This window comes from Carcharodon carcharias, chromosome 12, assembly GCF_017639515.1.
Source record: "Carcharodon carcharias isolate sCarCar2 chromosome 12, sCarCar2.pri, whole genome shotgun sequence".
Classification (NCBI taxonomy): domain Eukaryota; kingdom Metazoa; phylum Chordata; class Chondrichthyes; order Lamniformes; family Lamnidae; genus Carcharodon; species Carcharodon carcharias.
In genome coordinates, this window is record NC_054478.1 from 14,085,460 (window position 1) to 14,109,548 (window position 24,089).

Below are 24,089 nucleotides of genomic sequence, written 5' to 3' on the forward strand. Positions count from 1 at the left end.
GCGGTTACAGAGATAGGGAGCAGTGAACCAATGGAAGGATTTGAAAACAAGGATGAGAATTTAAAAATTGAGGTATTGTTTGACTGAGTCCATGTAGGTCTGCAAGCACAGGGTGTTGGGTGAACAGTTAGGATATGGGGCAACAGACTCTGGGGATGAGCCGATGTTTATGGAGGGTAGAAGATGGGAAGCCGACCAGGTGATCATTGGAATAGTCAAATCCAGAGGTAGAAAAGGCACAGATTTCTGGTTAAATCTTGTTCTCCTGGAGATTTGTTTGTTTTTAGTGCTGTTTTCTCATTGGTTAATGTATCAGGTCATCCTGAACTGGTACAACTCTACATCAGTTTCCAACTGTCTCTCTGCTTGCGTTGATTCCAGTAAAATATCTTTTCCAGTTCATACCTGGGTAATAGGTCCTTGTATATGAATTATGACACAATATACATTACGTTGCAGGATAAATTATCATGGGGAATATGCGGGGAATCGCTCTCTGCAAACAGAAGGAATATGTTCAAGCCTGGCACATTTTTGTTGAATTACCTGGAAGTGTGGGGAGCCTGTAGTTTCCCTCTTTTCCATGCCAATGCCTTGGTCAGTCGGAGTCGACTTGCCAAACAATCAACACTCTTCTCCTGTAGTACAAATTGGTGTGATTATTTGAAAATTGGTATTCTTTAGTTTGCCCTGATGAGTGCAAGATGAAGAGCTTAAGCAACAGGTCTCCCCTTTCAGCAATATTCAAGTTCTGTATTACCAAGTGACTGCTTTTAATTATTATCAGCAGAGAAAAAGTATTGGAGAAACTTAAGGGGCTAAAATCTGACAAATCCCCAGGAGCTGATGGCTGAGGGTTCCAAAGGAGTTAGGTGTAGAGATAGTGGATGCACTGGCTGTGATTTTCCAAAATTTCCTACACTGGTCATAGCAGTTTGGAAGTTAGCAAATGTAACACCACTTTTCAAGAAAGGAGAGAGAGAGAGAAAATAGAAACATAGGCCAGTTAGCCTGACATCAGTAATCGAGAAAGAACTGGTTTTTATTATTAAGGAATTCTTAACAGTGCACTTAGAAAAGCATAACATGATAAAAACAAGTCAACATGGTCTTATGAAAGAAAAATTTTATTTGAAAATTTGAAGCTTTTGGAGTATGTAAGTAGTAGGGGAGATAAAGGGGAACCTGTAGATTTTTTTTTTAATTCATTCACAGGATGTGGGCTTCGCTGGCTGGGCCAGTGTTTATCGCCCATCCCTAGTTGCCCTTGAGAAGGTGGGGGTGAGCTGCCTTCTTGAACCGCTGCAGTCCATGTGGTGTAGGTACACCCACAGTGCTGTTAGGGAGGGAGTTCCAGGATTTTGACCCAGCGACAGTGAAGGAACAGCGATATATTTCCAAGTCAGGATGGTGAGTGACTTGGAGGGAACTTCCAGGTGGTGGTGTTCCCATCTATTTGCTGCGCTTGTCCTTCTAGGTGATGGTAGGTCGTGGATTTGAAAGGTGCTGTCTAAGGAGCCTTGGTGAATCACTGCTGTGCATTCTGTAGATGGTACACATACTGCTGCCACTGTGCGTCGGTGGTGGAGGGAGTGAATGTTTGTGGATGTGGTGCCAATCAAACGGCTGCTTTGCCCTGAATGGTGTCAAGCTTCTTGAGTTTTGTGCGAGCTGCACTCATCCAGGCAAGTGGGGAATATTCCATCACACTCCTGACTTGTGCCTTGTAGATGGTGGACAGGCTTTGGGGAGTCAGAAGGTAAGTTACCCGTCGCACTATTCCTAGTCTCTGACCTGCTCTTGTAGCCACAGTATTTATATGGCTTCTCCAGTTCAGTTTCTGGCCAATGGTATCCCCCAGGATGTTGATAGTGGGGGATTCAGTGATGGTAATACCATTGAACATCAAGGGGCGATGGTTGGATTCTCTCTTGTTGGAGATGGTCATTGCCTGACACTTGTGTGGCATGAATGTTACTTGCCATTTATCAGCCCAAGCCTGGATATCGTCCACGTCTTGCTGCATTTGGACATAGACTGCTTCAGTATCTGAGGAGTCATGAATGGTGCTGAACATTGTGTAATCATCAGCGAATGTCCCCACTTCTGACCTTATGAAAGGAAGGTCATTGATGAAACAGCTGGAGATGGTTGGTCCCGGGACACTACCCTGAGGAAGTCCTGGAGCTGAGATGACTGACCTCCAACAACCACAACCATTTTCCTTTGTGCTGGGTATGACTCCAACCAGCGGAGAGTTTTCCCCCTGATTCCCATTGACTCCAGTTTTGCTGGGGCTCCTTGATGCCACACTCGATCAAATGCGGCCTTGATGTCAAGGACAGTCACTCTCACCTCACCTCAGGAGTTCAGCTCTTTAGTCCATGTTTGAACCAAGGCTGTAATGAGGTCAGGAGCTGAGTGGCCCTGGCAGAACCCAAACTGGGTATCAGTGAGCAGATCATTGCTACGCTAGTGCCACTTAATTGCACTGTTGTTGACCCCTTCCATTACTTTACTGATGATTGAGAGTAGACTGATGGGATGGTAATTGGCCGGGTTGGATTTGTCCTGCTTTTTGTGTACAGGACATACCTGGGCAATTTTTCACATAGCCAGATAAATGCCAGTGTTGTAGCTGTACTGGAACAGCTTGGCTAGGGGCGCGGCAAGTTCTGGAGCACAAGTCTTCAGTACTATTGCTGGAATGTTGTCAGGGCCCATAGCCTTTGCTGTATCCAGTGCCTTCAGCCATTTCTAGATATCACGTGGAGTGAATTGAATTGGCAGAAGGCTGGCATCTGTGATGCTGGGGACCTCCAGAGGAGGCCAAGATGGATCATCCACTCAGCACTTCTGGCTGGAGATTGTTGCGAATGCTTCAGCTTTATCTTTTGCATTGCTGTTCTGGGCTCCTCCATCATTAAGGATGGGGATATTTGTGGAGCCTCCTCCTCTGGTGAGTTGTTAAATTGTCCACCACCATTCACGACTGGATGAGGCAGGACTGCAGAGCTTAAATGTGATCCGTTGATTATGGAATCGCTTAGCTCTGTCTATCACTTGCTGCTTGTGCTATTTGGCACACAAGTAGTCCTGTGTCATAGCGTCACCAGGTTGACATCTCATTTTTAGGTATGCCTGGTGCTGCTCCTGGCATGTCCTCCTGCGTTCCTCATTGAACCAGGGTTGAACCCCTGGCTTGATGGTAATGGTAGAGTGGGGGATATGCATAGATTTTCAAAAGACATTCAATAAGGTGCCACATAAAAGGTTAATACACAAGATGAGGAATCATGGAGTTGGGGGTGATATATTAGTATGGATAGAGGATTGGTTAATAGACAGGGAGCAGAGAGTAGGGATAAAGGGGGCATTTTCAAGTTGGTTGGCTGTGACAAGCAGAGCGCCACAAGGACCATTGCTGGGGGGCCTCAGCTATTTACAACCTATATTAATAACTTACTCAAAGAGACAGAGAGTAATGTATCTAAGTTTGCTGATGATACAAAGCTGGATGGAAATGCAAGCTGTGAGGAGGACACAGAGACAATGCAAAGAGATATAGACAGGTTAAGTGAGTGGGTAACAAGAGGGCAGATGGAGTATAATGTAGGGAATGTGAGGTTATTCAATTTGGCCGTAAGACTAGAAAAACAGAACTTTTTTAAAAGATGTGAAACTTATAAATGTTGATGTTCAGAGAGACTTGGGTGTGTTTGTACAAGGATTGTAGAAAGTTAGCATGCAGGTACAGCAAGCAGTTAGGAAAGCAAGTGGCACCTTGGCCCTATCACAAGAGGATTGGAGCACAGGAATAAAGAAGTCTTGCTGCAATTGTACAGGGCTTTGGTGAGACCACAATTGGAGTACTATGTGCAGTTTTGATCTCCATATTTAAGAAAGATTATACTTACATTGGAGGTGGGACAGTGAAGGTTCACTAAATTGGTCCCTGGGATGAGGGGGTTGTCAAGTGCTTACTTGGACCGTTAACTCTGTCTCTCGATCCACAGATGCTGTCAGACCTGCTGAGTTTTCCCAGAATTTTCTGTTTTTATTTGGTTTTAATTTCGGTGTATATTATTTTGGAGTTGTCAGATTTCTCAACATTTATTTGTTTAGTTTTCTAAACCTTGTAGGTTAGGATCAAAAACTCCCAGCGCAGGTACAGCATGGGGTTAGATACAGAGTAAAGCTCCCTCTATACCGTCCCCATCAAACACTCGCAGGACAGGTACAGCACGGGGTCAGATACAGAGTAAAGCTCCCTCTACACTGTCACCATCAAACACTCCCAGGACAGGTACAGCATGGGGTTAGATACAGAGTAAAGCTCCCTCTACACTGTCCCCATCAAACACTCGCAGGACAGGTACAGCATGGGGTTAGATACAGAGTAAAGCTCCCTCTAAACTGTCCCCATCAAACACTCGCAGGACAGGTACAGCAAGGGATTAGATACAGAGTAACGCTCCTTCTACACTGTCCCCATCAAACACTCCCAGGACAGGTACAGCATGGGGTTAGATACAGAGTAAAGCTCCCTCTACACCATCCCCATCAAACACTCCCAGGACAGGTACAGCATGGGGTTAGATACAGAGTAAAGCTCCCTCTACACTGTCCCCATCAAACACTCCCAGGACAGGTACAGCACGGGGTTAGATACAGAGTAAAACTCCCTCTACACTGTCCCCATCAAACACTCCCAGGACAGGTACAGCACGGGGTTAGATACAGAGTAACGCTCCCTCAACACTGTCCCCATCAAACACTCCCAGGACAGGTACAGCACGGGGTTAGATACAGAGTAAAACTCCCTCAATCCTGTCCACATCAAACACACTCAGGGCAGGTACAGCATAGGGTTAGATGGAGAGTAATACTTTACCAACAGTGATTCAGCCTCGACCTCTAGTTGACCCTGTGACTTCGGGTGAATCATCAGCATTTCAGCTGATTTAGTAATGGTGACTGCTGATCCAACTGTCTCTGTGGAAAATGTGATTGAATTCAAGGCAAACACCCTCAATGTGCTGCTTGATGCCTGGTGTGTGGAATGGGCACCGCCTGGACACGGACCAATATTTACCCAAGGAATGTACAGCTTGTGAGGGAAGGCTGTGGATGCAGTGATCAGAACTCAGTATCTTTCACAGGCTGGAATACCTGTTTCAATGGATTAAATCCGTTGTGCGACCGTCTGGTACAACAATGTTTCTGTATTTGTTTTTGAGATGTGAGCACGTTGCTCATTTTGAGCTGTCGTGAACTGAGTGCTTTGCTCTGACATTTCAATTCAATTTCACTTTATTGGTCACATGGAAATTCATTTTGGGTAAATGCATATAAGTAATAAAATAAAGGAAAATTACTCTGTCACAGAGATCTAACTTTAATTAAATATATATGAGTAACTATTTCATTGTATTAAAATAATCAGTCAGTGAATCCTACCCTGAGTGCGTATCAAACTCCTGTTAAAAGTCCTTACAGAGAAGGACACAAACGAGTTCAGGAACCGATTGGCCCTGAATCTGAGGGATTGTAGCCCTTTCCCTGAACGTAACCAACAGTAATACTGAGACGGGGGGGGTGGTTCTCATCGTTCATGACACTCTTCACTCTCATCAACTTTCTTCCAGAGCTGGTTTTGGCGAGAGAGAGAGAGAGATCTGCTTATCGAATACCCTTCCTGTCTGGCTCAATAATCACCGTACCCTTAAAGAGTCTGCTTCCCTAAGACAACAGTAGCAGGAGAGACGTCCACAAAGGTTAGCACTCTCAGCTACAGCCGGCTAGAAGAGTTTCAAGAGTGAACCACGTTGGTGTGGGACTGGAGTCACAGAGGCTAGAGGATGCCAGGTTTCCACTCTTCTCAAAGATAGACCCGCATTTAAATAGCGCCTTTGAGGATCTCAGGACATCCCAAAGTACGTTACAGCCAATGAAGTACTTTTCAAAGAGTAGCCACACTGTCATAGTGTAGGGAGCCAATAATGCACAGCAAGATCCCACCAAGAGCAGAATGATACTGAGCAGATCATTTTATTTTGATAGATGTTGGTTAAGGGATAAATGCCAAGCAGGACACTGGGCAAACTTCCCAGCTGCTCTCCCATAAGATCATACGAATTAGGAACAGGAGTAGGCCATTCGGCCCCTCGAGCCTGCTCAGTCATTCAGTAAGATCATGGCTGATCTGCTTGTGCCCTTATCCTCACTTTCCTGTCTGCCCCCCATAACCTTTGACTCCCTTGTCAATCAAAAACCTGTCTAACTCGGCCTTGAATAAATTCAATGACCCAGCTTCCACTGCTCGCTGCGGAAGAGAATTCCAAACTCTAACATCCCTCTCAGAGAGGAAAATTCCCCCTCATCTCCATTCTTGAATGGGAGACCCCTGATTTTGAAACTCTGCCTCCAATAATTACACGGAATTTACACCAACAGAAACAGGCCATTCGGCCCAAGTGGACTGTGGTCAATGTTTACGCTCCTCCCACCTTTTCCATGTCACATCTCATACATAAACTCCTCAGGGATTCCCTCTGAGGTAAAGTTCAATCATTGTGGGGAGGTTCCTAGACTGGAATGTAAACTCACCGTGTTATGGCGTGGTTAATGAAACCATTGCAAGCTAACTTGGCTCTTCGGTCTCAGATGGAACAAAATCCCAAGTGGGGACTCTCATATTAACAGGACAGAGGAAGCAGAGTTGGGAACAGTGCCCTTCACACAGTGGGAGAGCTGGTGACAGCTTCAGGGTTGGAAAGGAGGCAAGTTCAGCATAGAAAGATCCCAAGGCAGCATTTTATTAATAAAAACCCTCCAGAGAAGGTTCACTAGGTTGATCCTGATCTTGGAGGGATTTTCTTCTAAGGAGAGGTTGAGTAGGTTGGGCCTGTACTCATTGGAGTTTAGAAGAATAAGAGGTGACCTTTTTGAAACATATAAGATTCTTAGGGAGCTTGACAGGGTAGATGCTGAGAGGTTGTTTTCCCCTTGTGGGAGAGTCTAGGACCAGAGGGCATAATCTCAGAATAAGGGGTCGTCCAGTTAAAACAGAGATGAAGAGGAATTTCTTCTCTCAGAGGGTAGTGAATCAGTGGAATTCTGTACTGCAGAGGGCTTTAGAGGCTGAGTCGTTAAGTATATTCAAGGCTGAGATAGATAGATTTTTAATCAGTAAGGGAATCAAGGGTTATGGGGGAAAAGGCAGGAAAGTGGAGTTAAGGATTATCAGATCAGCCATGATCTCATTGAATGGCGGAGCAGACTCGATGGGCCGAATGGCCTACTTCTGCTCCTACTTCCTATGGTCTCATAAAAACAAAAACATGCTGGAAATACTCAGCAGGTCAGGCAGCATCTGTGGAGGGAGAAAGGCAGTTAACATTTTGAGTCGGGAGCAGGATTGCAAGCAGGTCTAACGTGAGTTTAGCACATGCGCCCCTCAGAATAATCTCCCTGAGACACGGAGCTACCTCCGGGAGGTGAAGAGGATATTGAAAAAAAATCAATAAACAACAGAACAATGTAATAAAGCATGTCTCCCCGTGCGACCCTGTCACATGAGCAGGGACATTTTTTAATTTAAAAAGTAAAGTTTCCATTTTATTTGTATTTGCTTTTGGAGACCTCATCCTGCCCATGGATGAAGTTTCCTAAAAATACAAAGGCTGCTTGGCCTTTTCACCTATCCACCAACCGTTAGATTGAGCGGGCAGTGAAAAATTGACGACAATCGATAACCTAAAGGCCTTTTAAGTGTCAGCAGGCGCACTGCCAACTCCGGTGCGCACCTGCTGACTGAGCTATTGTGCGGCTGCCCATTGACATTGGCATGCTCGGCCAACATCATCATGTGTCATTTCACGCTTGAGCGGTTCAGGTGCGCACCCACCCGCTGAGCTAAAAATCCTGGCTTATATGCGTTTCATTCCACAGCCTGATCAACAGATAAACAATGCTATAGCAGAGGCCATTCAGCCCCTCACCCCCTGACTCCCCAAAGCCCGTCCACCATCTACAAGGCACAAGTCAGGAGTGTGATGGAATATTCCCCACTTGCCTGGATGAGTGCGGCTCCCACAATGCTCAAGAAGCTCGACACCATCCAGGACAAAGCAGCCCCGCATGATTGGCACCCCATCCACCACCTTCAACATTCACTCCCTCCACCACCAATGCGCAGTAGCAGCAGCATGTACCATCTGCAGGGATTCACCAAGCCTCCTTTAACAGCATCTTCCAAGCCCGTGACTTGTACCAGCTGGAAGAACAAGTGCTGAAGATGCATGGGAACACCACCATCTGCAAACTCCCTCCATATCACTCACCATCCTGACTTGGAAATGTATCGGCCGTTCTTTCACTGTCGCTGGGTCAAAATCCTGGAACTCCCTCCCTAACAGCACTGTGGGTGTACCTACACCACATGGACTGCAGCGGCTCAAGGAGGCAGCTCACCCACCACCTTCTCAAGGGGCAATTAGGGATGGGCAATAAATGCTGGTCTTACCAATGGCGCCCACATCCCCGAACCAATAAAAAGGAAGTTACTCCAGATGGTGCCTGAGTCGTCTCTTACTCGTCCCCTTTGTATTCAGCCCATTCGGGACAAGCCAAATGAGTGGCTGAGGCCAGAACTCAGGGCTCCTTTAAGAAGCAGCTGGATGTTGTTCATGGGAGGGTTTGGTGATAGAGGCTGGTATTCTGGCAAGAGGTGGGTCAAGTGTGATGAGGGCTTGTCTCCAATGGTGGGAGGTATTTGCCAAGCAGTTTGAAATGGGGAGTAACAAGGTCACTGCTGGCACTGGGAGTGTTGTCCTGGTCGATGTGCTTCAGTCTCTGGAGTGGGATTTGAACCCGCTCGTCAAGGTCGAGAGTTAATTGGACTTAATTTTTTTTTTGTGTCTTCCAGGGTTCTTTCTGGACGATCGCTCGCTTGGGTCAGGAGGTTGAACCAGAATGTCTCATCCCAGCGCTCCACCATCTTATGAAGAATCAGTCAACCCATTGTACCCACCCTCAGCTGAGCCTGGGTATCCCATATCAGGACCTTACCCACCAGGGGGAAATGCCCCCTACCCACCTGGGGGAAATGCGCTCTACCCACCTGGGGGAAATGCGCCCTACCCACCTGGGGGAAATGCCCCCTACCCACCTGGGGGAAATGCCCCCTACCCACCTGGGGGAAACTCTGACTTCCCATCGATGTTCCCCCATTCAGGAAATCCGATGGGCCCTCCCATGATGCCGACTATCCCACTGAATCCTGCCTGGTCTGGAGGCAGCTCGGGTGAGTTAGTAACCGCAGTGGGATTTACACCTGGTAACATCCCAGCCTCAAAACACAGGGACCACAGAAAGAGAGTTTTGGGATGTCCTGTAGAGATTCCTGGTGTTGACCGCTATATAAACCTTCCCCCTCCCCAACTCCCACCCCACCTGTAAATCTCTTCAATTGCAACTGCAGGATTTTCTCGTCCAGTGACTGTCCCCAAATTCCCACATTGTGCTGAAAGCTGCGGATGCTGGAAATCAGAAATAAAACCAAAAAACGCTGGGAAAACTCAGCAGGTCTGGCAGCATCTGTGGAGAGAGAGACTGAGTTAACGTCTCGAGTCCGTATGACTCTCCTTCAGAGCTAAAGACAAGTAAAAATGTGATAGTTTTCATATTGTTTAAAAGGAAGTGGAGCAGGGGAAGCAAGATAGAAGGTCAGGGATAGGTGGGAGCTAAGGAGAGATTGGGAAGAATGTCATGGACGCAGGACAAAGGGAGTGTTAATGGTAGTGTTACAGACTAAAGAAGGTGCTGATAGTGGCATAAAGGTAAGATAGCAGACTGTGTGAATAGCAGAAGGGTCAGTGCTGTCTGAAAGCACAACATGGAAACAAGTGACAGATGGCCCTGTGTGGGGGAGAGAGTTGGGGGAAAAGGATAATAAAAAAATAAATCACAGAATTGTTAACAGAATCACAGAATTGTTACGGTGCAGAAAGAGGATATTCAGCCCAACGGGTCTGCACCAGCTCTCTGGGTATTTTAACTCTGCAAGTTGTTTCTAACAGAAAATAAAACAAAAAGAAAAATGAAAATAAATAAGAATTCAAATTAAAATTGAAATAAAAATGTTTAAAAATTTGACTAAAGGCGGGGTAAAGATTGAAGAGAGAGTTCATCGTCTGAAGTTGTTGAACTCAATATTCAGTCTGGAAGGCTGTAAAGTCCCTAGTTGGAAGATGAGCTGCTGTTCCTCCAGTTTGCGTTGGGCTTCACTGGAACAATGCAGCAGGCCAAGGACGGACATGTGGGCAAGAGAGCAGGGTGGAGTGTTAAAATGGCAAGCGACAGGGAGGTCTGGGTCATGCTTGCGGACAGACCGCAGGTGTTCTGCAAAGCGGTCACCCAGTCTGTGTTTGGTCTCTCCAGTGTAGAGGAAACCGCATTGGGAGCAGCGAATGCAGTAGACCAAATTGAGGGAAGTGCAAGTGAAATGCTGCTTCACTTGAAAGGAGTGTTTGGGTCCTTGGACGGTGAGGAGTGGGGAAGTAAAGGGGCAGGTGTTACAACTTCTACGGTTGCATGGGAAGGTGCCGTGGGAGAGGGTTGAGGTGTAGGGAGTGATGGAGGAGTGGACCAGGGTGACCCGGAGGGAACGATCCCTACGGAATGCCGCCTGGGGGGGTGAAGGGAAGATGTGTTTGGTGGTGGCATCATGCTGGAGTTGGCAGAAATGGCGGAGGATGACCCTTTAAATGCGGAGGCTGGTGGGGTGATAAGTGAGGACAAGGGGGACCCTATCATGGTTCTGGGAGGGAGAGGAAGGTGTGAGGGCAGGGTTACGGGAGATGGGTCAGACACGGCTGAGGGCCCTGTCAACCAGAGTTATGGGGAAACATCGGATAAGGTAAAAGGAAGAAATGTCAAGCGCTGTTTTGGAAAGTGGCATCATCGGAACAGATGCGACTGAGACAGAGAAATTGAGAACATGGGATGGAGTTCTTACAGGAAGCGGGGTGTAATGAGCTGTGGGAGTCATCTTGGGAATAATATTGCCCCCCTCCTTTCACTGTTCAGTTTTCTCTCTATCTCCCTGGATGTGTGACTTGGGGGAATGCAGTTTCAATGCTCTTATCACTCCACTCACCCTCAAGTGGTAATCTGCTCCTGGTTGGTGGGCTAATTGATAATGGGAGGCATCATAACCTTGCACAGTCATTCTCATTCGCCCCTCGTTTTCCTCCCTCCCCTCACCAGCCTCTCTCCTTGCTCTCACTACCTCCACTCCCCTCACACCCCTCACTGCCCTCAAACTCCCCTTCTCCTTGAACCCCCCTTCCCATCTCCCACCTCTTCCTCCAGCCCCTGCCCCTTTTCCACCTCTCTCCCCCTCCCCTCTCCGCTGCCTCTTACTCTCCCTGTCCCCTCTCCCCCATCACCCCCCCATCCCCCTCTCTCTTGGCTACCACCTTTCTCTTGCTCCCCCTCCAATGACTCTGCTCCCCCCTCCAATGACCCCTTTCAGCAGAGAGTTTTCCCCCTGATTCCCATTGACTCCAGTTTTGCTGGGGCTCCTTGATGCCGCACTCGGTCAAATGCTGCCTTGATGTCAAGGGCAGTCACTCTCACCTCACCTCAGGAGTTCAGCTCTTTAGTCCATGTTTGAACCAAGGCTGTAATGAGGTCAGGAGCTGAGTGGCCCTGGCGGGACCCAAACTGGGCATCAGTGAGCAGGTTATTGCAGAGTAAGTGCTGCTTGATAGCACTGTCGATGACCCCTTCCATCACTTTGCTGATGATTAAGAGTAGACTGATGGGGCCTGGGGAGTAGGGGGGAGGTTGATGGGGTTGGGGGGTGGGGGGGCGGTGTGGGGGGTGGATACAGCCCCTTTGTGAATATAGTAACCCAGCAGCTTTAGCAGTAATGACGCTGAGACAGACAGGCCTGTGAATGAACTGCTGCCCTGAGACCTGCATGGCTTTGAAATGTGGGATTTCGGCCTCATGTGAGGTGACATTTCCTGCTCTTCAACACAGCCCATGGGGCTCGGTGAACTGCAACAACTTTACATTCTTCAGCAATTCCATTAGTTAAAGGGTTTTTTTGGTTTGGGTTCTGTACCTAGTGATGATTTTGAGAGTGAAAATACCACCCCCCGCCCCCACCACCACCACCACCACCACCAAATCCATCTCCTTAACAGACAGGAGAATGTAGCTGGGTTAGAGAGCAACGCGTGTGGGGGAGACTTAACCATGGAAACCGAAGGCCCTGGTGAGGGTAGGGGGAGGTCTTGGGGTTATTGGGGTGGTGGGGGCCGTGGTCAATGATGAGCCCACTCGCAGTGGGCCTTGGATTTGCCTCTTGTGCTGATGCTGACTTTGGCAGCAGGAAGTTTCCATTTCTCTCCTTAAGCAGCTGCCTCTTCCCATTGGTACAGGATTGGGAGGGGTGGGGTCTATCTGTGTCTGCCTGAGGCTGGGCTGGGGTCAAGGGGGTGTGGGGAAGGGGGAGGAGCTCGCCCTCTGTGTGGGGTGTGGGGGAGGGACTCGCCCCATTTGTTGTGGGGGAGTCTGTCCAGGTTTAAATGTGACCACTGACTTGCACTCTCTCCCCCTCTCGGTCTCTCTCTCTCTATGTCGCTCTCTCCCTCTCTCTCTCTCTCTCTCTTTCTCTCTATGTCTCCCTCCTTCTCTCTCTCTCTGTCTCTCTCTCTCCCTCTCTCTATGTCTCCCTCTCTATGTCTCTATCTCCCTGTCTCTTCTCTCCTCTCTCACTCTCTCTTTCTATGTCTCCCTCTCTACCTCTCACTCTCTCTATGTCTCTCTCTCTCTCCATATGTCTATGTCTATGTCTCTCTCTCCTCTCTCTCTATGTCTGTCTCTCTCTCTCTCTGTATGTCTCTCTCTCTCCTTCTCTCTCAATCTCTCTCTATGTCTCTCTCTCTCCCTCTCTCTCTCTCTCCCTCCCTCTCTCTCTCCCTCCCTCTCTATGTCTCACTCTCTCCCTCTCTCTCTTTGTCTATGTCTCTCTCTCTCCTCCTCTCTCTCTATGTCTCTCTCTCCCTCTCTCTATGTCTCTCTCTCCCTCTCTACGTCTCTCTCTCCTTCTCTCTCTCTATATCTCTCTCTCCCTCTCTCTCTATATATCCTCTCTCTCACTGTCTCTCTTTCTCCCTCTCTCTCTCTCTATGTCTCTCTCTCTCTATGTCTCTCTATCTCCTCTCTCAATGTCTCTCTCTGTCTCTCTCTATGTCTATGTCTCTCTCTATGTCTCTCTCTCTCCTCCTCTCTATGTCTCTCTCTCTCTCCCTTTCTCTATGTCTCTCTCGCTCTCCCTCTCTACATCTCTCCCTCTCTCTGTCTCTCTCTCCCCCTCTCTCTCTCTATGTCTCTCTATATCTCCTCTATCTCTGTCTCTCTTTCTCCCTCTCTTTCTCTATGTCTCTCTCTCTCTCTATGTCTCTCTCACTCTCTCTCTATGTCCCTCTCACTCTCTCTCTCTCCCACTCTCTCTCTTTATCTCTCTCTATATCTCTCTCAATGTCTCTCTCTCTCTATGTCTCTCTCTCTCTCTCTATGTCTCACTCTCTCCTTCTCTCTCTATGTCTCACTCTCTCCTTCTCTCTCTATGTCTCTCTCTTTCTATGTCTATGTCTCTCTCTCTCCTCTCTCTGTCTCTCTCTCTATGTCTCTCTCTCTATCTCCTTCTCTTTCTCTCTCTCTATGTTTCTCTCTCTATGTCTATCTCTCTATGTCTCTCTCACTCTCTCTCTCTATGTCTCTCCCTCTCTCTCTCGCTATGTCTCCCTCTCGCTATGTCTCTCTCTCTCCTCTCTCTCTCTCTCTATGTCTCTCTCTCCCTCTCTCTCTCTCTCTATGTCTCTCTCTCCCTCTCTCGCTATGTCTCTCTCTCGCTATGTCTCTCTCTCGCTATGTCTCTCTCTCTGTCTCCCTCTCTCCTCCTCTCCCTATGTCTCTCTCTTTCTATGTCTATGTCTCTCTCTCTCTCCTCCTCTCTCTCTGTGTCTCCCTCTCTCTCTCTCTATGTCTCTCTCTATCTCCCCCCCTATGTTTCTCTCTCTCTATGTCTATCTCTCTATGTCTCTCTCACTCTCTCTGTCTATGTCGCTCCCTCTCTCTCTCCCTCTCTCTCTTGCTATGTCTCTCTCTCTCTACGTCTCTCTCTCTCTATATCTCTCTCTCTATATCTCTCTCTCTCCTTATCTCTCTCTCTCTCCCTCCTCTCTCTCTATGACTCTCTCTCCTTCTCTCTCATTCTCTCTCTCTATGACTCTCTCTCCTTCTCTCTCATTCTCTCTCTCTATGTCTCTCTCTCCTTCTCTCTCACTCTCTCTCTATGTCTCTCTATCTCCCTCTCCCTCTCTCCCCCTCTCTCTCTATGACTATCTCTCTCCTTCTCTCTCATTCTCTCTCTATGTCTCTCCCTATATATATCTCTCTCTCTATGTCTCTCTCTCCTTCTCTCTCCTTCTCTCTCTATGTCTCTCTCTCTCTCCCCCTTTCTCTCTATGACTCTCTCTCTCCCTCTCTCTCTCCCTCTCTCTCTCCCTCTCTGTCTCTCTCTCTCCCTCTCCTCTCTCTATGTCTCTCTCTCTCCCTCTCTTTCTATGTCTATGTCTCTCTCTCTCTATATGTCTCTCTCTCTCCTCCTCTCTCTCTATGTCTCCCTCTCTCTTCCTCTCTCTCTCTCTCTCTATGTCTATGTCTCTCTCTCTATGTCTCTCTCTCTCCCCCTCTCTCTCTATGTCTCCCTCTCTTCCTCTCTCTCTGTCTCTGTCTCTCTCTCTCTCTATGTCTATGTCTCTCTCTCTATGTCTCTCTCTCTCCCCCTCTCTCTCTGTCTCTCCCTCTCTCCCTCTCTCTCTCTCTCTCCATGTCTCTCTCCCCTCTCTCTCTGTCTCTTTCTCTCCTTCTCTCTCTATGTTTCTCTCTGTCTCTCTCTCTCCATGTCTGTCTCTCTCTCTCCCTCTCTCTCTATGTCTATGTCTCTCTCTCTCCCTCTCTCTCTCTCTCTCTCTCTCTGTCTATGTCTCTCTCCTCTCTCTCTATGTCTCTCTCTCTCCTCTCTCTATGTCTCTCTCTCCTTCTCTCTCTCTCTGTCTCTCTCTCTCTCTGTCTCTCTCTCTCCTCTCTCTCTGTCTCTCTATGTCTCTCTCTCCCTCTCTTTCTATGTCTATGTCTCTCTCTCTCCTCTCTCTATCTATGTCTCTCTCCTCTCTCTCTCTGTCTCTCTCTCTCTCTCTCTCCCTCTCTCTATGTCTTTGTCTCTCTCCTCTCTCTCTATGTCTCTCTCCCTCTCTCTCTGTCTATGTCTCTCTCTCTCCCCCTCTCTCTATGTCTATGTCTCTCTCTCTCCCTCTCTCTCTCCCTCTCTCTCTCTATGTCTATGTCTCTCCTCTCTCTCGCTATGACTCTCTCTCCCTCCCTCTCTCTCTCTCTGTCTTCCTCTCTCCCTCTCTCTCTATGTCTCTCTCTCTCCCTCTCTCTATGTCTCTCTCCCTCTCTATGTCTCTCTCTTTCCTCCTCTCTCTCTATGTCTCTCTCTCTCCCTCTCTTTCTATGTCTATGTCTCTCTCTCTCTCCTCTCTCTCTCTATGTCTCTCTCTCCTCTCTCTCTCTATGTCTCTCTCTCTCCCTCTCTATGTCTCTCTCTCTCTCTCTCCCTCTCTGTCTCTCTCTCTCCTCCTCTCTATATCTCTCTCTCTCTCTATGTCTCTTTCTATCTCCTCTTTCTCTCTCTATGTTTCTCTCTCTCTATGTCTATCTCTCTATGTCTCTCTCACTCTCTCTCTATATCTCTCTCTCTCTCTCGCCATGTCTCTCTCTCGCCATGTCTCTCTCTCTCCCTCTCTCTCTCTATGTCTCTCTCTCTCTCCCACACTCTCTATGTCTCTCTCTCTCCCTCTCTCTCCCCCCCTCTCTATCTCTATCCAGGTGCCTACGGCAGCCCAGGGACAGACCCGGAGAGTGGCACTGAGGGATTCACATCCAGTTCCTGGGATGATCGGAAAGTTCGTCATGCATTCATCCGAAAGGTGGGATCCTGTGTGTTATCATGTACTTATACAGGACAGTGAAAAGCCGGGAGTGAGTGTTGGAATTGATCATCAAGGGAAAAGATTAAAGTTTGAATGGGGTCAGGAAGTTAGGGACATGGAGAGACGTTGGGATTGATTTAACTCATCTGTTACCTCCCAAATATCACAGAGTACATGGTGTGTTAGTCTCTGCTCCCAGGGCCTGTGTGTTGTTCAGTGTGGTTACTCAACAATGCACCTGCCTCCCCGTGTCGACCAGCTCTGGAAACATGGCAGCAATCAGTTAAAGTATAGAGCTTAAGATAAAAGCAAAAAACTGTGAATGCTGGAAATCCAAAACAAAAATAAAAATAGCTGGAAAAACTCAGCAGGTCTGACAGCATCTGCGGAGAGGAACACAGTTAATGTTTCGAGTCTGTATGACTCTTCATCAGAACTAAGGAAAAACAGAAAAGAGGTGAAATATAAGCTGGTTTAAGTGTGTGTGTGTGTGTGTGTGTGGGGGGGGGGGGCGGGGTGTTGGTGGGACAGGTAGAGCTGGATAGAGGGCCAGTGATAGGTGGAAATAATCAAAAGGTGTCATAGACAAAAGGACAAAGAGGTGTTGAAGGTGGTGATATTAGCTAAGGAATGTGCTAATTAAGGGTAGAAAGCAGGACAAGCAAGGTACAGATAGCCCTAGTGGGGGTGGGGGGAAGGGATCGAAATAGGCTAAAAGGAAGAGTTAAAACAATGGATGGAAATACATTTGAAAATAATGGAAATAGGTGGGAAAAGAAAAATCTATATAAATTATTGGAAAAAAAAGGGGGGATCGGAAAGGGGGTGGGGATGGAGGAGCGAGTTCATGATCTAAAATTGTTGAACTCAATATTCAGTCCGGAAGGCTGTAAAGTGCCTAGTCGGAAGATGAGGTGCTGTTCCTCCAGTTTGTGTTGAGCTTCACTGGAACATTGCAGCAGGCCAAGGACAGACATGTGGGCATGAGAGCAGGGCGGTGTGTTGAAATGGCAAACGACAGGGAGGTCTGGGTCATGCTTGCGGACAGACCGAAGGTGTTCTATAAAGCGGTCACCCAGTCTGCGTGTGGTCTCTCCAATGTAGAGGAAACCGCATTGGGAGCAGTGAATGCAGTAGACTAAATTGAGGGAAATGCAAGTGAAATGCTGCTTCACTTGAAAGGAGTGTTTGGGTCCTTGGACGGTGAGGAGGGGGGAGGTAAAGGGGCAGGTGTTGCACCTTCTGTGGTTGCATGGGAAGGTGCCATAGGTGGGGGTTGAGGAGTAGGGGGTGATGGAGGCGTGGACTAGGGTGTCCCGGAGGGAACGATCCCTATGGAATGCCGCCGGGGAGGGGTGAAGCGAAGATGTGTTTGGTGGTGGCATCATGCTGGAGTTGGCAGAAATGGCGGAGGATGATCCTTTGAATGCAGAGGCTGGTGGGGTGATAAGTGAGGACAAGAGGGACCCTATTATGTTTCTGGGAGGGAGGAGAAGGCGTGAGGGCGGATGCGTGGGAGATGGGCCGGACACGGTTGAGGGCCCTGTCAACGACCGTGGGTGGAAAACCTCGGTTAAGGAAGAAGGAGGACATGTCAGAGGAACTGTTTTTGAAAGTAGCATCATCAGAACAGATGCAACGGAGGTGAAGGAACTGAGAGAATGGGTTGGAGTCCTTATAGGAAGCGGGGTGTGAGGAGCTGTAGTCGAGGTAGCTGTGGGAGTCGGTAGGCTTGTAATGGATATTGGTGGACAGTCTATCACCAGAGATTGAGACTGCGAGGTCAAGGAAGGGAAGGGAAGTATCAGAGATGGACCATGTGAAAATGATGGAGGGGTGGAGATTGGAAGCAAAATTAATAAATTTTTCCAAGTCCCAACGAGAGCATGAAGCAGCACCGAAGTAATCATCGATGTACCGGAGAAATAGTTGTGGAAGGGGGCCGGAGTAGGACTGGAACAAGGAATGTTCCACATACCCCATAAAGAGACAGGCGTAGCTGGGGCCCATGCGGGTACCCATAGCCACACCTTTTATTTGGAGGAAGTGAGAGGAGTTGAAGGAGAAATTGTTCATTGTGAGAACAAGTTCAGCCAGATGGAGGAGAGTAGTGGTGGATGGAGATTGTTCGGGCCTCTGTTTGAGGAAGAAGCTAATGGCCCTCAGACCATCCTGGTGGGGGATGGAGGTGTAGAGGGATTGGATGTCCATGCTGAAGTGGAAGCGGTTGGGGCCCGGGAACTGGAAATTGTTGATATGATGTAGGGTGTCAGAGGAATCATGGATGTAGGTGGTAAGCGACTGGACAAGGGGAGAGAGAAGGGAGTCAAGATAGCGAGAAATGAGTTCCATGGGGCAGGAACAGGCTGACACAATCGGTCTGCCAGGACAGTCCTGTTTGTGGATTTTGGGTAGGAGGTAGAAGGGGGCTGTCCGAGGTTGGGAGACTATCAGGTTGGAAGCTGTGGGAGGAAGATCTCCAGAGGAGATGAGGTCAGTGACAGTCCTGGAAACAATGGCTTGATGTTCAGTGGAGTATAGAGCCTCTTGTCTGCTATGCATCCATTAATGTGTGCTCCTCCTCCCGCCCCTTCTCTCTCCCTCCCTCCCTCCCTCCACCCCCACCCATTCTCCCCTCCCCGCTCGTCCCATCTCCTGGGCTCTCCCCTCCCCTGTGCCTTCCCCTCCCCTCCCTTGCGCCCTACCCTTCCCTCTTCTCTCTTGCTGCCCCCTCCCCCTCTCTTTCCCCCCACAGGTGTACATGATCCTTACGGTTCAGTTGACGGTGACATTCGGGATTGTTGCTGTCTTCACGTTCAGGTGAGCTGCTGTGGATCGGCTGCGATCTCAGAAAGATTTTGTCTGTTTAATTTTGTTGGGGCTCCTGTGCTGCAGTCTCCTGACTGAGGATGCTGGCTGGTGCCATCCTGCCCTCTCCTCCGGTGTCCTTCTGAACTTGATAGACACGTTTAGAATTTCACCAATTTTAATCCACAAATAAACTCTTGCCTCTGAGTCGGAAAGTCATGGGTGCAAACCCACTCCAGAGACATGAGCACAAAATCCATGGTCGTACTGCACTGGAGTACTGAGGGAGAGCTGCACTGTCAGACGGTCAGTACTGAGGGAGTGCTGCACTGTCAGAGGGTCAGTACTGAGGGAGTGCTGCACTGTCAGAGGGTCAGTACTGAGGGAGTGCTGCACTGTCAGAGGGTCAGTACTGAGGGAGTGCTGCACTGTCAGAGCGTCAGTACTGAGGTTGTGCTGCACTGTCAGAGGGTCAGTACTGAGGGAGTGCTGCACTGTCAGAGGGTCAGTACTGAGGGAGTGCTGCACTGTCAGAGGGTCAGTACTGAGGGAGAGCTGCACTGTCAGAGGGTCAGTACTGAGGGTGTGCTGCACTGTCAGAGGGTCAGTACTGAGGGAGTGCTGCACTATCAGAGGGTCAGTACTGAGGGAGTGCTGCACTGTCAGAGGGTCAGTACTGAGGGAGTTCTGCACTGTCAGAGGGTCAGTACTGAGGGAGTTCTGCACTGTCAGAGGGTCAGTACTGAGGGAATGCTGCACTGTCAGAGCCTCAGTACTGAGGGAGTGCTGCACTGTCAGAGGGTCAGTACTGAGGGAGTGCTGCACTGTCAGAGGGTCAGTACTGAGGGAGTTCTGCACTGTCAGAGGGTCAGTACTGAGGGAGTGCTGCACTGTCAGAGGGTCAGTACTGAGGGAGTGCTGCACTGTCGGAGGTTCAGTACTGAGGGAGTGCTGCACTGTCAGAGGGTCAGTACTGAGGGAGTTCTGCACTGTCAGAGGGTCAGTACTGAGGGAGTGCTGCACTGTCTCTCTCCCCTCTCTGTCTGCCTCGCGATCGCCCCCTCTCTGCCTCGCGATCGCCCCCTCTCTGCCTCGCGATCGCCCCCTCTCTGCCTGACCCTGGCCCTGGCCCTCGCCCCCTCTCTACCTCGCCCTCGCCCCCTCTCTACCTCACCCTGGCCCTCGCCCCCTCTCTGCCTCACCCTCGTCCTCGCCCCCTCTCTGCCTCGTCCTCGCCCCCTCTCTGCCTCGCCCCCTCTCTGCCTCGTCCTCACCCCCTCTCTGCCTCGCCCCCTCTCTGCCTCGCCCCCTCTCTGCCTCGTCCTCGCCCCCTCTCTGCCTCGCCCCCTCTCTGCCTCGCCCCCTCTCTGCCTCGCCCCCTCTCTGCCTCGCCCTCGCCCCCTCTCTGCCTGACCCTGGCCCTGGCCCTCGCCCCCTCTCTACCTCGCCCTCGCCCCCTCTCTACCTCACCCTGGCCCTCGCCCCCTCTCTGCCTCACCCTCGTCCTCGCCCCCTCTCTGCCTCGTCCTCGCCCCCTCTCTGCCTCGCCCCCTCTCTGCCTCGTCCTCACCCCCTCTCTGCCTCGCCCCCTCTCTGCCTCGCCCCCTCTCTGCCTCGTCCTCGCCCCCTCTCTGCCTCGCCCCCTCTCTGCCTCGCCCCCTCTCTGCCTCGCCTCCTCTCTGCCTCGCCCCCTCTCTGCCTCGCCCCCTCTCTGCCTCGTCCTCGCCCCCTCTCTGCCTCGCCCCCTCTCTGCCTCGCCCTCGCCCCCTCTCTGCCTCGCCCCCTCTCTGCCTCGCCCCCTCTCTGCCTCGCCCCCTCTCTGCCTCGCCTCCTCTCTGCCTCGCCTCCTCTCTGCCTCGCCCCCTCTCTGCCTCGCCCTCGCCCCCTCTCTGCCTCGCCCCCTCTCTACCTCGCCCCCTCTCTGCCTCGCCCCCTCTCTGCCTCGCCCCCTCTCTGCCTCGCCCCCTCTCTGCCTCGCCCCCTCTCTGCCTCGCCCCCTCTCTGCCTCGCCTCCTCTCTGCCTCGCCTCCTCTCTGCCTCGCCCTCGCCTCCTCTCAGGCCCGCCCTCGCCCCCTCTCTGCCTGACCCTGGCACTCGCCCTCTCTCTGCCTGACCCTGGCCCTCGCCCCCTCTCTGCCTCACCCCCTCTCTGCCTCGCCCCCTCTCTGCCTCGCCCCCTCTCTGCCTCGCCCCCTCTCTGCCTCGCCCTCGCCCCCTCTCTGCCTCCCCCTCGCCCCCTCTCTGCCTCGCCCCCTCTCTGCCTCGCCCCCTCTCTGCCTCGCCCCCTCTCTGCCTCACCCCTTCTCTGCCTCGCCCCCTCTCTGCCTCGCCCTGGCCCTCGCCCCCTCTCTGCCTCGCCCTCGCCTCCTCTCTGCCTCACCCTCGCCCCCTCTCTGCCTCGCCCTCGCCCCCTCTCTGCCTCGCCCTCGCCCCCTCTCTACCTCACCCTGGCCCTTGCCCCCTCTCTGCGTCGCCCCCTCTCTGCCTCGCCCTCGCCCTCTCTCTGCCTCGCCCTCTCTCTGCCTCGCCCTCTCTCTGCCTCGCCCTCTCTCTGCCTCGCCCCCTCTCTGCCTCGCCCCCTCTCCGCCTCGCCCTCGCCCACTCTCCGCCTCGCCCTCGCCCACTCTCCGCCTCCCCCTCTCTCTTTTTCTCTTTCAACTTTCCTCTGTCTCTCCTCCCTTTCTCCATCTTTCTAATTTTCTTTCAATGGGATGTGGGCTTCGCTGGCTGGGCCAGTCCATCCCTAGTTGCCCTTGAGAAGGTGGTGGTGAGCTGCCTTCTTGAGCCGCTGCAGTCCATGTGGTGTAGGTACACCCACGGCGCTGTTAGGGTGGGAGATCCATCCTATCCTGTTGAGCTCTATCTTGAGTAGAGCTCACCTTGGTTTTCACTTTGAGCAGTGACTCAGTGATGTCTGCTACAATGTTCAAGCTCAGCTGCGATACCCTCCAGAGTTGAATAGCCTGTGTCCATTCACACATGAACAAAGGACATTCAGACAAGACGCTCGAGGGCAGCTGGTGCCCATTTTACACCATCTCTTGGTGTATGTTTAGGGCTCCAGGAGGTGGGAGGAGAAAATGATTGTTATATTTTTTAAAGTTTCCTTTTCAGCGATGAGTTTTTATTAAATTGTTTGATGTTTGTTCTCTGAAAGCAATTTGTTCTCTCACAGTGCTCCAGTTCAACAGTTTGTACGAACAAACTCCGCAGTCTACTGGTCAGCGTAGTAAGTAGCAGATCCACGTCCCATCAGTTAAATTTAGCATTTAATCAATTAACTGCGGTATTTACAGTACAAACAGGCTCTTCGACCCATCAGCTCTATGCTGGTGCTTATGACGACATTCCAGTTACCTTCCGAATCACTTGCTGTACCTGCAGACTAACTTTTCCTGATTCGTATACCAGGACACCCAGATCCCTCTGTACCAGAGTTCTGCAATCTCTCTCCATTTAAATAATTTTCTGCTTTTCTATTCTTCCTGCCAAAGTGAATAAGTTCACATTTTCCCACATTATGCTCCATCTGCCAAAATTTTGCCCACTCAATTAAATATCCTATTGCAGCCTCCTTACCTCCTCTTCAAAATTTACGTTCCTACCTCTACCTTTGTCTCAACAGCAAATTTAGCAACTATACATTCAGTCCCTTCAGTGACGTATTTGATATAAGTTAAAAGTAGTTGAGTCCCCCATTCTGATCTCTGTGGCAGTCAACATTTTACATCTTGCCAACCCAAAAAAGACACGTTCATCCCTAATCGCCTTTTCCCGTTAGCTAACCAGCCCTTTATACCTGCTAATGTGTTACACCTTACACCATAAGCTCTTATTTTTTGTGGTAACCTTGATGTGGCACCTTGTCAAATGTGTTTTGGAAATCTCAGCACAGCACATCAACAGGTTCCCCTTTATCCAAATTGCTGGTTACTTCCTCAAAGAATTCCAATAGATTAATCAAACCTGATTTCGCTTGCACAAATCTGTGTTGCCTCTGGTATCGTTCCGGTGAAACCTTTCTGTAGCTTCTCCAATGCCTCCTTATCCTCTTTATAATATGGAGACCAGACACAGTAACTCCAAACCTGGTACCAAGGTTCAATCAGTACAAGTTAACATAACTTCTCTGCTTTTCAATTCTACTGACTCTAGAAGTGAACCATAATTCCTTTTCTTAATGGCTTTATTAACTTGTGCTGCTATTATTGGTGAATTGTGTATTTGTTCCTTTGGATCTATTCTATAATCCCACTGCCCTGCCCTCCCCTTCCCATATCGATCCCAAAATAATCACACTGTCCCCGTGATGTTTGTGTTTAATGTTTATGTTTTTTTGTAAAAGGACATTTCAGTTAAGAAGTGTTATATAAAAAAACCTGACAATAGGGTGTGCAAAATCCTGGATGTATTACCCTCTGGTGTAGAATAAGGAATAAAGGAACTTTCTGCTTTTTACACAGAAAGTTGGGGGTGTTAGAAGCAGATAGCATTGTGTGTGTGTTGGGGGTTTGGGGCGGGTGTGGGGCTAAATATGGAGATCAAATAGCAAGATCGCCAGTAATCATTGTGAAAGGCGATTGTCCATCGCTAATGGGCAGGAACTGGCTAAAAGAAATTTGGCCGGGCTGGAATAAAATCAATAAGGTGTATTGCAATATTAATAAAAACAAAAAACTGCGGATGCTGGAAATCCAAAACAAAAACACAATTACCTGGAAAAACTCAGCAGGTCTGGCAGCATCGGCAGAGAAGTAAGGACTCCATCCCATTCTCTCAGTTCCTTCACCTCTGTCGCATCTGTTCTGATGATGCTACCTTGAAAAACAGTTCAACTGACATGTCCTCCTTCTTCCTTAACCGAGGTTTTCCACCCATGGTGGTTGACAGGGCCCTCAACCATGTCCGGCCCATCTCCCACGCATCCGCCCTCACACCCTCCTCTCCCTCCCAGAAACATGATAGGGTCCCCCTTGTCCTCACTTATCACCCCACCAGCCTCCGCATTCAAAGGATCATCCTCCGCCATTTCCGCCAACTCCAGCATGATGCCACCACCAAACACATCTTCTCTTCACCCCCCCCATCGGCATTCCGTAGGGATCGTTCCCTCCGTGACACCCTGGTCCACTCCTCCATCACCCCCTACTCCTCAACCCCCTCCTATGGCACCACCCCATGCCCACGCAAAAGATGCAACACCTG

At 49.8% G+C, this 24,089-nt stretch overlaps 1 protein-coding gene across 4 annotated transcripts in view; it reads left to right on the forward strand.

Annotated features, from left to right (window-relative positions):
- The window catches only part of LOC121285256 (protein lifeguard 3-like), a 67,594-nt gene that overhangs the window by 26,861 nt on the left and 16,644 nt on the right, over positions 1 to 24,089 (forward strand). For 3 of the 4 annotated variants that reach the window (XM_041201638.1, XM_041201639.1, XM_041201640.1), the window contains exons 2-5: positions 8,930 to 9,307; positions 15,973 to 16,073; positions 18,832 to 18,896; positions 22,060 to 22,113. In XM_041201638.1, coding sequence (XP_041057572.1) covers positions 8,977 to 9,307; positions 15,973 to 16,073; positions 18,832 to 18,896; positions 22,060 to 22,113 — 551 coding nt within the window. In that variant the 5' untranslated portion in view covers positions 8,930 to 8,976. Of the gene's footprint in view, positions 1 to 5,724; positions 5,778 to 8,929; positions 9,308 to 15,972; positions 16,074 to 18,831; positions 18,897 to 22,059; positions 22,114 to 24,089 lie in introns of those variants that run through there. The other variant, XM_041201641.1, reaches the window with a different exon arrangement.